Source organism: Stegodyphus dumicola, chromosome 2 (genome assembly GCF_044657685.1).
Source record: "Stegodyphus dumicola isolate Sdum_Otavi_A_Nest chromosome 2, ASM4465768v1".
Taxonomy (NCBI): domain Eukaryota; kingdom Metazoa; phylum Arthropoda; class Arachnida; order Araneae; family Eresidae; genus Stegodyphus; species Stegodyphus dumicola.
The window spans coordinates 55,422,616-55,434,850 of record NC_140769.1 but is presented as its reverse complement, the minus strand read 5'-3'; the positions used below and the strand labels follow the sequence as shown (position 1 = coordinate 55,434,850).

The following is a 12,235-nucleotide window of genomic DNA, read 5'->3' as shown; positions in this document are numbered from 1 at the left end:
AGGGTGTGCTCAGTGCCATTTTTTTTTTTAAAGTGAAAATAGGTCGATGTGTACATGGATACCGAGTATGTGCAATTCTTAAAAACACGTCAAGCAATGTGTGATTCTGCAGTTTACCCAAAATTCCTACAAGACTCAGTGTGTCTCAAAATGGTTTTGCCTCCAGCAAAAACATTTCTTTCCCCTATTCGTTTTCCATCTGTTAAGCACTCAAGATGAGAGAGTTGTAAAACTGAAGCAAATTGAAAGCTTAAATCCTCCTAATTTTCCCCTCGGGTAATTTGGGGCAGGGATGAACCATAAAGCCTTCAGCTTGTGTTCTATAAAAACGTTACCCCGTGTCCCTGACTTATTCTATGACTGAGGTGTTTGTATGAAGCAAAAATTAAGGATTAGAGTTTCTATGATGTTTCAGCAAGATAACCTTTCCTATTAATCTAGATATTACAATATAAAGCAATAAATGTTTCTATGGAACCTTACAATAATATTTAATTTTCATGTCATGCTTCTTATAACCACATTTATGAATACAGAAGTCTATTATATGATTATAGTTCCATCCAAGTTGGATGTCAATAACGTCAAATTATGTGCATTTTTGTTTTATTTATTGGTTATTAATAACAATGCTTCATCTTAAAATCATTCAGCCTTTGATTCATGTCTAATTGCTTCTAAAGAAATGCATAATATTGTCATTCAGGTTGAATAATTGTTAAAAATTTCACAAATGTCAAATTTATTAATACAACCTTTAAATTTTTAAGTTCTAAATTAGAACTGCGTTTTAACTTTCACAAGGATTGCTGAGGTATTTGTCTATGAAAATTTAATGACTTATCGCAGTTTTAATTCATAAACTTAAAATTTTAACTAAAAATTTAATATTCTATAATGTTATAATTATTCAGTTTTAAGCAAGCTTTTTTGTTACAAAAAAAAATGTATATTATTAACAACTTTTAATTAGCTTTTAATTAACTTTTAATGCCATTGGGTAAATATATCAGTGTCAGTTGCTGTATAAATTTGAATGAAATTTTCAAAACATTTGAATGAAATGATTTTCGAGTTTCTTTCCCTGCTACTATAAGTTAATATACAACTTTAATGTACATTATAAATTATATTTCTGTTTGAAAAATTAGTGACAGTAAACTTAGTGACAGAAACTAGAGACTATGTTTTAATGTTACATGCAGCATGTTTAATGTTACATGCAAACTTCTTTCCATAACATTCACGAAATATTAAATTTTGAACGTTCCAGAGAAAGTTGATATGAAAACATTCTGCGCTTATAATAGAGAAAAGCTTATTGTCGGTGTCAAGTTTCAGTTCACGAATATGAAAACTCTCCAACACGTAAATAAATAATGAAAAAAATACGAATTCACGTAGATTTTATGTTAAGTAACATCGATTGATTGATGTATATTTTTTGCATTGAAGAGAGGGAAAAAAGAGAACTGTAGCTTTTGACACCATTAGGAGTCGTACATTAAAAAGAGATTCTTCTGTCTTGTAGAAAAGGTTATGCTATTAGAATATGGCAGAGTAGATGAGGGCTATTTGCATAAGGTGAGGAATGCTTTCGTGAAGGATTTTCGTAGGAAAACTGATTCGTATTCGCATTCCACAGGTGGAAAACCACGAAAACAAAACATACGCTCAACATTTTTGCCTGGGATCGAATACCAGTTAAACTACCAGCATTCGGCTGCCACAGGTAGGATCTTTACACTTACAAAGAGCCTTTCGCTTAAGAACTGCTTATCACCTCTTTCTTTCCCCGATGTTAGGTTTTTGTCATTATTAGGAGACGTTGTTTACTGTTTGATTTCAATGAATAAATGCAAAGCAGACAAAGCCTCTCAACCTGAAAGATAAAATGCCTACAGGTAGGATTTATAGGAAACCGGTTCGCGTTCGATTCGTGCATCCGAATTTTGTTTGTTTCTTTCATTTAGCTAAAAAAATCACGAAAAGATCCGTACAGTTAGCTCGTTCATCAGTATTCGGAGCCAGGTTTAACTACTGTGGTTCAATGACCTTAATCATTTGTGTTCTAATGGGCCTCATGAGCTTTCCTTTTTTGTTGATCAGGCTAATTTATGTCAAAATCGCACGAAATTTACCAAAATTTAAAAAACTGCTTTCTGGTGAAATATTCCAGTAGTTTTGATTTATCAGAAATTTCGAAATGTGTCAGGTTTCTGGAGTATGTGTACATATGAGCATATAACATTTAAATTTAGTCATTTTAAACATAAATCCAATAGCATATCTTTTATGATACATTGAGTAATCTTCAGTGCTATGTAATTAACTCCCTAAATATGAAAGTATGTGAAACTTAAATTAGGAATTATAGCAAATCATTCCATAGAAATATGCTGTGCTGTATTAGTCTAGAAAGGATCAATTATGTGTAAATATTGTAGTAGGCATGTCAAGTAACAATTTGTCAACAGTATAGATATCATTAATTTAAAGGAGATAATTACGATATGTGTGGCTTTTGTTTTAGCATAGTTTTGCTCCTGTTACTTTTAAGCTAAAAATATCACTTGAAATAAATTTCTTTCTAAAATCAGAGGGATATTATTAACAATTCTTCTTTATAAATATAAAGTTTATCCTTTATATATGTATAAATAATTGAAATACTTAAATTTGACATTCTAATAAATATTTTATTATAACTTTCTGAAAAATTGAATTTCTTTTAAAATGTATAAAAATGAATTAAATCCTGAATTTTTTCCAGTTTTATGATAATAAAATTTTAGAATCATCAGTTTGTATATCCGTATATATTATAAGGAAGTATCTCATTCTTTTTTGAGGGCTCTTGTGATGTAAGTGATAGTAGATCAGACTAGCAGTCGGAAGGTCTGCAGTTCGTATCTGTGCGAGAGCATAGAGGATTTTTTGTATTTTCTCCTCAGAAAAACTGAATGTATGGAACCGTGATAGACGATAATTCATGAACACATGAATTAGGCCGATAGAGTCTTGTGCTTCTCTTTTGCCCTATAAGAGGGAAAAAATAATGAATTATGCCATTCTCCCTAACTTGCTACAAATGGATGTTCTTCCAATTAGAATTTGGAAGACCTTTGTTGGTAGAAGAATAATGACAGCACTGCTGAATTTTCACATTTCTTGCTTCGAAAAAAATCCAAGGTCCGCCTATTATTCCGCCTTTCACAAATTTTTCAAATTTACTTTTTCTGGTATCGCTTTTCCATTACAGTATGTTGATAGGTGAAACAACCCCATAAAATGTTTTTTACTTAATTTACGTTCAAGTTACTTTAAAACACAATTTTCGGAATTAAACTTCGTACATATGGGTTCCCTCTTTTTTGATACTTCTAGTAAATTTATATTAGGAGATAATATAATCAATATTTCTTTAGTAAATAAATTATTATCTTACTTCGCGCAAGTATTAGAAAAACTTGTTTTTGAGCTAAGTGAATTTTAGATCATTCAACATTATACCTTAGAGAGTATATCTTTTCTAATAGATTTCATATTGCTTGAATTTTGAGGGAAAAGAAAAGTCAAGATTTCTAAAAAAAAAAAAAAAAGTACTTTCCTCCGTTCAGTGCTGTATCTCTTTACTGACGAATTAACACCAATAGATAGGCTGTTTTCTCTTGAAAGTTTGGCCTTTGTGTAAACGATTAGGGGAAACCGGAAAAGCAATAAAATAATTTTTCACTCATGAATTGGCATCTTCAAGAAGCATCGACTCCCAGTGAGTAAAAGCGACCATCTGGGAAGATGTATTTTATTTTAGTATAAAATGGTTTGCAAATCCAAATAACATTAATTTAGAGGAAGTTTTATGGATGCAATATATAATTCTTAGATAAAAGTATAAGAGTAAGTAAAATGGGACGATGTAGAGTGTTTTTTTGCTACTTTTAATTTTTAGAATAGGGCCCCAAACATATTACCGTCAAACCTGTATTTAGATTTGGTAACTTTACTAAAGCACGCGATATCTATCTTCTAAGATAGAAATATCCCACTTCCGGCAACTTTCTAAGGAAAGCTTACATGCATTTAGGTTTACATATAGAGAAAAATCATGAAAATTCCATGCAGCTGATCTATTCTGTCTCTGAAAATAGAAGCTTCAAGAATTGATAGTGTTGTATTGCTTCAGTGACTAGATTTCTCACTTTGATTTTGGAATTAGAAATATAATTACAAAGATCTCAACTAGAGGAGATCATAATTCATTATTTTTTTTCACACATATAAAATCTGGTTAAATATGTTTCCTCATTTATAAATTACAGAAGTTTTTTTTCAATAATTCCTGATATTTTAAAGGAAAATTTTCATGTATTTTTTTTTTTTTTTTCTTGTAGCAGATTTAAATAATCGTTGATTGAAACCACACTAATTTTAACTAACAATCTGAAAATAACACAAATGATGTGAACTCTTTCATAATTCATATATTACTCATTAGCATTAAAAAAAAACTTAACTTGGGTTTAAGATTTCCTCAGAAGAGTTTTTTTTTAAAATTTTTTAATTTAGATGCCATACAGTCTGGTAATACATATCTAATAATACATAATAATAAGTCTGGTTATATTACAGCCATATCAGTGGCCGATAAAACCACTAAATATTAGTTGTTCGATTTGGATTCAAACTCAGACGAATGAATGCAATGGCTGTATGGTATTTTTCCATGTATAACATGAGTATGAGCTATTCGTTAGAAAGTCCTCTATGAAGGCATCTTTCTCCTTAAAAGCAGATAGTCCTCATGTGTTTTGCTGCTCATGTGTTTTGCAAATAAACCTAGCCTTCAAACTACTGCACCTATCACTCTAAATCAAGATGAAAGTTTCCTAAACAAGATTTTTCAACTGGGCTGTAGGGGTTCCAGTGGCCAATCGCTAAAACCGCTGAATGTTGGTAATTCGACATGGTTTCAAATCCTGATGAACACGCTTGTTCTATGAAAGTTTTCCAGGGTTTTTCTACGTTCAGTGTGGATGAGATTTAGTTCCCCTTAGAAATTCCCTCCATGATAGTTTCAGTCCTCTTGCGCAGATTCCAAATCCATTAAATTTTCTTTATTAAATATAATTATAATTCTTTCTTTTTAGAGAAATCGCAGGGAAAAAACTGTAAACATCAAATCAAGTGCGATTACGAATATTTTAAAATAGTTAATATTTTGAGTGGGAAAGCTTTTTTAATACGTTCATAAGCAACTGAAAATTAGGGGAAGAAAAAAATTTTAAATTGGCATGAAATTTTGTCGATTTCTAAAACAATCTATATAAATGCATTTTCAAAAACTTCTGCTGAAATATGAAGAGTTGTATTTGTAAAGCATTTATTAGTGAGATCTGTAATTATATACTCAGCTTTTAGTTTTCATAACTTCCATTTTTCCCCTCTCTCAGTCTTACCAATATTTCTGTATAGATATAGAACATAATTAAATATTGATAATGAGTATCATAGATAGTGGAGGATATAGAATGAGCATCACAATATATAATTATGTTTGTCGCAAAAACAGCCACTTTGATAAATGAACATAACTGTTGGGAATCACATATAAATGTCACATACATGCTTTATAATACCAAGAATGTTATAAAAATGAGGGTTACTTGATATCAACATTTACCAAACTTTCCAAAATGTTTAAAAATATAATATCTAAGAGTCGGCAAGTTAAAAAAATTTATGCATTTCAATCATGGTGTTTTTCGCTATAATCAGAAGCTCGTCATCGATATTTAGACTGTTTCTCGATAAGCTACCGAGTTAAAATTTTGTATTCACACCATTTACGGGTGGAAATACGGCGTGGTAAACTGAGTTTTATAAAATTCGATTTAGAGGTCTTAAAATTTAATGTTGAAAAAATTTTTTGTGCATATTTCCATTTAAAGAATAAACTAAAAATCTCACAGATTTTAAGTTTGCATCGCTTTTGAAATTTTTCGAATTTGCATAAAGTTAATATAATTTCTGATTTTGGGCGAATTTTTAAAACTTTATACTTTTATGAGGTAAGAGGAATTTGGGAAGTAAAAGACTGAACCAGAAGGAGAAAAATAATTTGTTGTACAGATTAATGGGAATAAGAGCCCCTTTGAAAAATTCCTGTACAGTTTTATAAGAAGAATAATAGATTCTTAAATAACAAAATCAAATAATCGAATCGCATTGTCAAAAGTATAAGATTTATAAATTTATCAAGAGAGCTGTACGTTTTTTTATTATTTGTGATATAAATTTGTAGAAATTTTTTTAAAGAGAATTATTTAATCACGTGTTCCCAATAAATTATATAATACATTATTTTTCTCATTTTAATTCATTAATAATTTTATGAATCATAAATAAAAGTTTATTTTGTAAAAACTTGTTGATTTTATTCAATAATTGTTCTAAAATGGAAATTCTTAATTCCTTTTATATATACATTCACTGGTAATAAATTTGTTTCCTTAGAGTTAGTGTAAAGCCTTTATCTCAAAACATCAAGAAGACTTCTTCCCGCGCTAATGACAGCCATTACCCATTGTCGTCAGGGGTGTGTGGACCCTTGTCCCCTTAGGCAATGGGGGTTGGAAGACGTAAAAAAATATGGGCTAGTCATTTTTGGCGTATTTTTTTTTTTTTTGCTATTTCAAAAACAAGGGACGATCCTTTTCGAGGGTACATTTAAACTAACAATAATCTGTAATGAAGCATTAAGAGACCTGCATAAAAGAACGAGAAAATACGGGTCAAACCGGTAAAGGGTTAAGGATGGCTCATGAAAAGTTAGTTGCTATGTGCATTGTCCAGACTTGAAATCCCTTTCCTACACGAAATTGTATATGTGCTTGAACTTGTGAAACATCTGTAGTTTATCGCAGTGTGTAGTAATTATCCATGCATCCCTTGTATTAACATAAATTTAAACTAGTTTCTCTTAAAAAATCCTTCAATCTTTCCTAGGCAGATAGCCATCAAGTTTTTGTAAACCATAATTTGCCATTTATGTATAATATGCTTAATAGTAAAACATAATTGTAAATAAACATAATTGTTTTTTTTTTAGCAGATCAACATTATGCTACTGTTTGCTATTCAGTTGTAATAATGATGAAGTTGTACTTCATTGATTTGGATTTGTTGCTAAAGTGTTTACAAAGATTTAGAGATATTGTACCTCTTGTTTCTTGTTCTTTTTTAGATTTAATGGAAAATTGGGATGAAGCAAAATTAAAAGAGGTGGTAGAGAAAAAGCATGGTGAAACTGATCGTAAAATGCCTAAAACAGATATAGTAAGTTTGAATTTTCCTTGTTTTTTACTTTCTGCTTGTTACCAGGTCCTAAGCTAATTAGTTAGATTTTTCTCTTCTAATTTAAAACATGACTTAAAATATTGTGAGGTTTCTTTACTTATTTGTTTCCCATATGATATATTTATTTCCAATTAGTAGAAATAGCTTCTTTTGTGTTTCATTTTATGTTCATATATATATGTGTGTGTAATAATATGTTCATATATATATATGTGTGTGTAATAATCGTACATTTTGGCGGAAAATGAAAACAATTCACTTTTAGTCATGGCCGGAAAACTCCTGCGTAGATTACGGCTTGGTGGATGATCGCATGGTATTTGTAGAAGCACGACCAGCTTGATAGCTAAACATCATTTATTTTTGAATGACAAATTTCTTAATACATAACTGTACAAGACTAGGGATGCTGAATGCACCCCATACTTTTAGATATGCAGTTACATTTTATATAATGGCGAATATCTAGCAGAGGCTGAGCTACAAGCTGTCAGCATGCAGGCAAAGAGGTGAAAGAGAGAGAAACTACGCAGTTATTAACTATTTATACAAGATAGGTGCACAAAGTACAGCTAAACTGCGATTGGTTAAATTTTGGGTTTCAGTTCTATTTACATCATTAGAATTAGATTTTTCTGGAAATGACCCAGTGCAAAGAGAGGTTACTATTTTTAGATTTGAGAAAGGAAATTTATGTTGCTAATTTAATCTTTTACATATTCTTTAGTTTTCTTACATATGTATATATATGTAATAATAGGAAGGAAAAGTCGGAGCAGCATTGATGCATAGTAGCTATATAGGATATATCCTAGATCCATATTGAAGAGGAAGAATTCTGATTGTGTAGTATGCTAATAATGTTGACTTTGTGATGTATACACAATTTGGCAGTCAAGTCAGTTTTAATTCCATTTTTATTTGCAACTGACATTTGTGGCTACAGTTCACTTGACACTCTAGTTGTGCCTATTCAATAACATTTACATTTTTGATATTATTGCAATAGGAAGCGAGCGCAGCAAGCTTGCTTACAAGCACTGCACAGACCGATGCTAAAGTGCGTAGTTATTCAATATGGAAGCACATGAAGAAAAAGGTTTGAGTTAGAGTTAAAAGTTTCAGTTCCTAATTATTATGTTATCAGCGCTGTGCAGGCCATACAAAATGGAATGATCTAGAAATAGTGCAATCCAGAGAAATTATTACGATTTTGAGAACAGAGAAGGAGAATTAAAGAGAATAGGGGTTAGTTTAAATTAAATTTTGATTTACATATTTTTCATCTTGCATCCCCTTCAAAAAGATAAAGGCTTGGTGATAGAAAAGTCTTTTTAGAAAAAAAGCATTAAAGCAGTAGCGAAACAAAGGAAAATACAATTATGGTGGTGGTGGTGGGGGGGGAATCACAGAATTTTGATCTAAATCATTTTTTAAAATAAAATCTTGTAGACATCATTTTTAACAATAAATTCAAATTGAAAATTCTATTGAAATTTAAAAGTCTTCAAGTCAATTTTTCTGTGAAAATACTGTAAAAATGTGCGAATTTTTCAAACAATACCTGGAAGAATTCACAGTCCTTTAAAATCTTTGCTTGAATATCAATCTAAATCAATATTTCGCAGTCCTGAGCTTGAAAATCTTCCATAAAAATTGTTGTCAATATAAGACCAAAATTTTCTTTTACAGATTCATGAAATTTGAATTAATTATTTATAAAATATTCACATTTTTTTAATTGTAAAGCAATGTAAAATGGAATTTAGAACTTAATACATAACAAAATTCAGTACAACGATAAAATAAACTTTGACAGAAATGGGCAAATCCTCTAGAATTCAAATCACCATTACATCTTGCTGATGGCTGTGAGATGTTTAAATACAGTTACACATAGAAGACTCCATTCCTTAATAAAGGCAACTGGCCTCTAGTATTGTATAATTTTTAAAGTTTTTATTTATAAATTAATGGCCATAAAAATCTTCAAACTAGTTAATTGAAATAGGAAAAAATACAAATATTAAAATGTTAGACATATAAAATTCTACACTGCCTTAAAATAATACCTGGACCATATACTTCTCTGAATATAAAATAAGAAAATAAATTTCATAATTATATCTGTTTAGGGAAGGCATTTAAAACTTTTCATTATTTGCTGTTTTATTCTTAGGGATGTAAAATGTGCAATGGTAATCAATTTATTGTCCAGGGTTTACAAATATTCTACATTGTGAGTATGCTTTTAATTTTATTTATAAGTATGTAATATGAATTTGTAACTGTTCTTCTATGAACACAGATGCTGGCTAGCTATATAAGTATTTACTAACAGAGCACAGGAACAGTTACAAAGAAAATGTACATCAGAACAGAACATAGATTGAAACAAAACATCTAACATTTAGTAGAATTAACATTTAAAATCATATTAGAATTACGGAGACATAATAACGAAGAACCTGTCCTCATTGTAGCTGTAGGTCAACTGATTGCAAGTTGTTCTCTTAGCTACTAGATTGCATTCGATAAAATAGTTCAGTTACAGTCAAATAGTTCTATTAAATCCTCCTCCTCTGACTTCTTGGACATCTCGAAAAGAAGTCAGGAACTGACATTTGTCTAGTTGCAGTAGATGGAGAAAAAGGTGGATGGGTAAAGCATCAGTTTTAAGCCATTGGAAAGCAGTTAACTATTGTCCTTCATTTTCTCATATTTGGTAATTATTTACAACATTTTGGGTTTCTTCCAATCCTTTGGATTGATGTGGTTTCACTATATTTTCTTCAAGGTTCATTAGAAAAGTTCCACTTATTTTCTGAAAAAAATTAACAAAATTTTACCTTTTTGAAGAAAGTTGATTCCTAGCAGAGTGGAGTTATTTTTGGCATCAGGGTACACAAAGAAGTAGAGGTTTGAATTCGCTGCCTTCAAGAAGAATACTTGTTATTTGACGTGAAGTGCCTCTTTTTCAGTTATAAAACCATGATCGAAAGATATCTGTAGTGTCGTGTTTTCAGATACTACTTCATTGCTTCAGAATATGGTAGAGTGATTCACTTGCTATTGAGTGGTTAACACCACTGTCGTCGAAAGGCAACATCAGAAACACCTCCAATATTAATTCGGAATACAGCAGTCTGCATGGAAAAGAAACAGGATTGGATTTGTACAATGACAAAATTAGATGCTTTGTGGGATTACAGTGTGGACACTTAGACCTGATAAAACCAGTCTTTCCACACCCATAGTATGTAAAGGAGGTCAGTTTTCTTGTCTGTGCTGCTCACCATGATTTTAAAAGTTTTTACTAGTTCAATTTTCTACATTGGTTTTGGATGGATTAGTCATTTTAAAAGAATAATTCCACTGTGCAGGGGCTTGATTTTTATAGTTTGCATTTTTAACACGTATAGCTTCGTAATCATCCGATTTCTGTACTAATTCAGAGGAATTCTTTGTTTTTCACCAGATGTCAACAAAATGCTCCTTAACAGCATTACTAACCTCTTTTAAGCAGGTCCATAAGTACCAAGCCTTTGAGTGATTCAAAGTCTGTAATATTGAAGCTCTATTGCAAATCTTCTAGATAAGTGCTTAATTCATAAGCTAAGTCTTTCCATAAGGTCCAGGCTATGGGGTAAGTTTGATTCGAAATGATTCATAATTTAATTTGAATCTTTGAAGCAGAATTTTCTATATGTACAAATAATCTTCTAATTTGTCCTTCGGTTCTCTTAAAATAATTTGCGAAAATGTCTATAAGCAGAAGAGGTAGTAGTTGAGTAATGTAATCTATTTTTTTTACATTAACTTTCTCAAATTGCTTTTCAAAAATCTGCAGGTAGGCCAAGAAAAACCGTCTCTTACTCTGACTGAGAATCAAAAATAATAAATTCTAATCAACAATATCAGTGAATCTATTCAAAATGTTATCATTAAAATATGCATTCAGTTTGCTAATAGAATTCATAATTTGATTTGGTATGCACATGAAAATATTTTAGAATAACAAATTAACAAAAATTTGAAAGTATGAGAATTGAAGCTAATAAATTCTAATCAACAATATCAGTGAATCTATAAATCTGATTTCATTAAACAATAATTTAAAAGAAACTTATCTGTGTGGCCATTTGAAAGCTGCTCCCTTTGCCTTCTATGACCCCATTTTTACATCAGTGTATGATTTCAAAAATTGTGACCAGTATTTTATACCTGAAACGAGATTGAGCCGATCACCAGCAATCAAATCTTAAATTCGTCAAATCTTAAATCTTAAATTCGTCAAATCTTAAATCTTAAATCAAATCTTAAATCTTAAATAAAATTTAAAAGCCAAACTGAAATTCTCGGAATTTCATTGGAAGTAATTTTGTAAACAGCAAATCTAAGCATTTCGTTGGGTGTCATTTTGTAAACAGAAATTCTAAAGCTTTTGTTGGGTGCCATTTTGTAACTGTTCTTCTATAAACCCAAATGGCAGCTACCTCTAAAAGTATTTATTAACAAAGCATTGGAACGGTTACCAAGAAAATATACATCAGAACAGACCATACATTGAAACAAAACACCTAAAATTTAGAATTAACATTAAAAATTGGCATTAGAATTATGGAGACATGAGGAACCTATCTTGTTTGTAGCTGGAAGTCAGCTGACTGTATAAGTTGTTCTCTTCCCACTAGATGGCTTTTGATAAAATAGTTTGGTTACATTCAAATAGTTCTGTTACACATTGACCTATTAAATTAAGTTTGATGTTTCATAAATAAAGAGAAAAAAATATAATGTACAGATTTTTAATTCTTATTTTAATTGTATAAATCTGGATTCCTATATATAAATAAAAATGAATAAAAATGTTGGT

The 12,235-nt window shown here is 30.5% G+C and overlaps 1 protein-coding gene across 1 annotated transcript in view; it reads left to right on the top strand.

Annotated features, from left to right (window-relative positions):
* LOC118199532 (zinc finger CCCH domain-containing protein 15) overlaps positions 1-12,235 on the top strand; it is a 76,758-nt gene that overhangs the window by 30,121 nt on the left and 34,402 nt on the right. Inside the window, exon 6 of the mRNA XM_035371422.2 lies at positions 7,247-7,338. Coding sequence (XP_035227313.2) covers positions 7,247-7,338 — 92 coding nt within the window. The remainder of the gene's footprint in view (positions 1-7,246; positions 7,339-12,235) is intronic.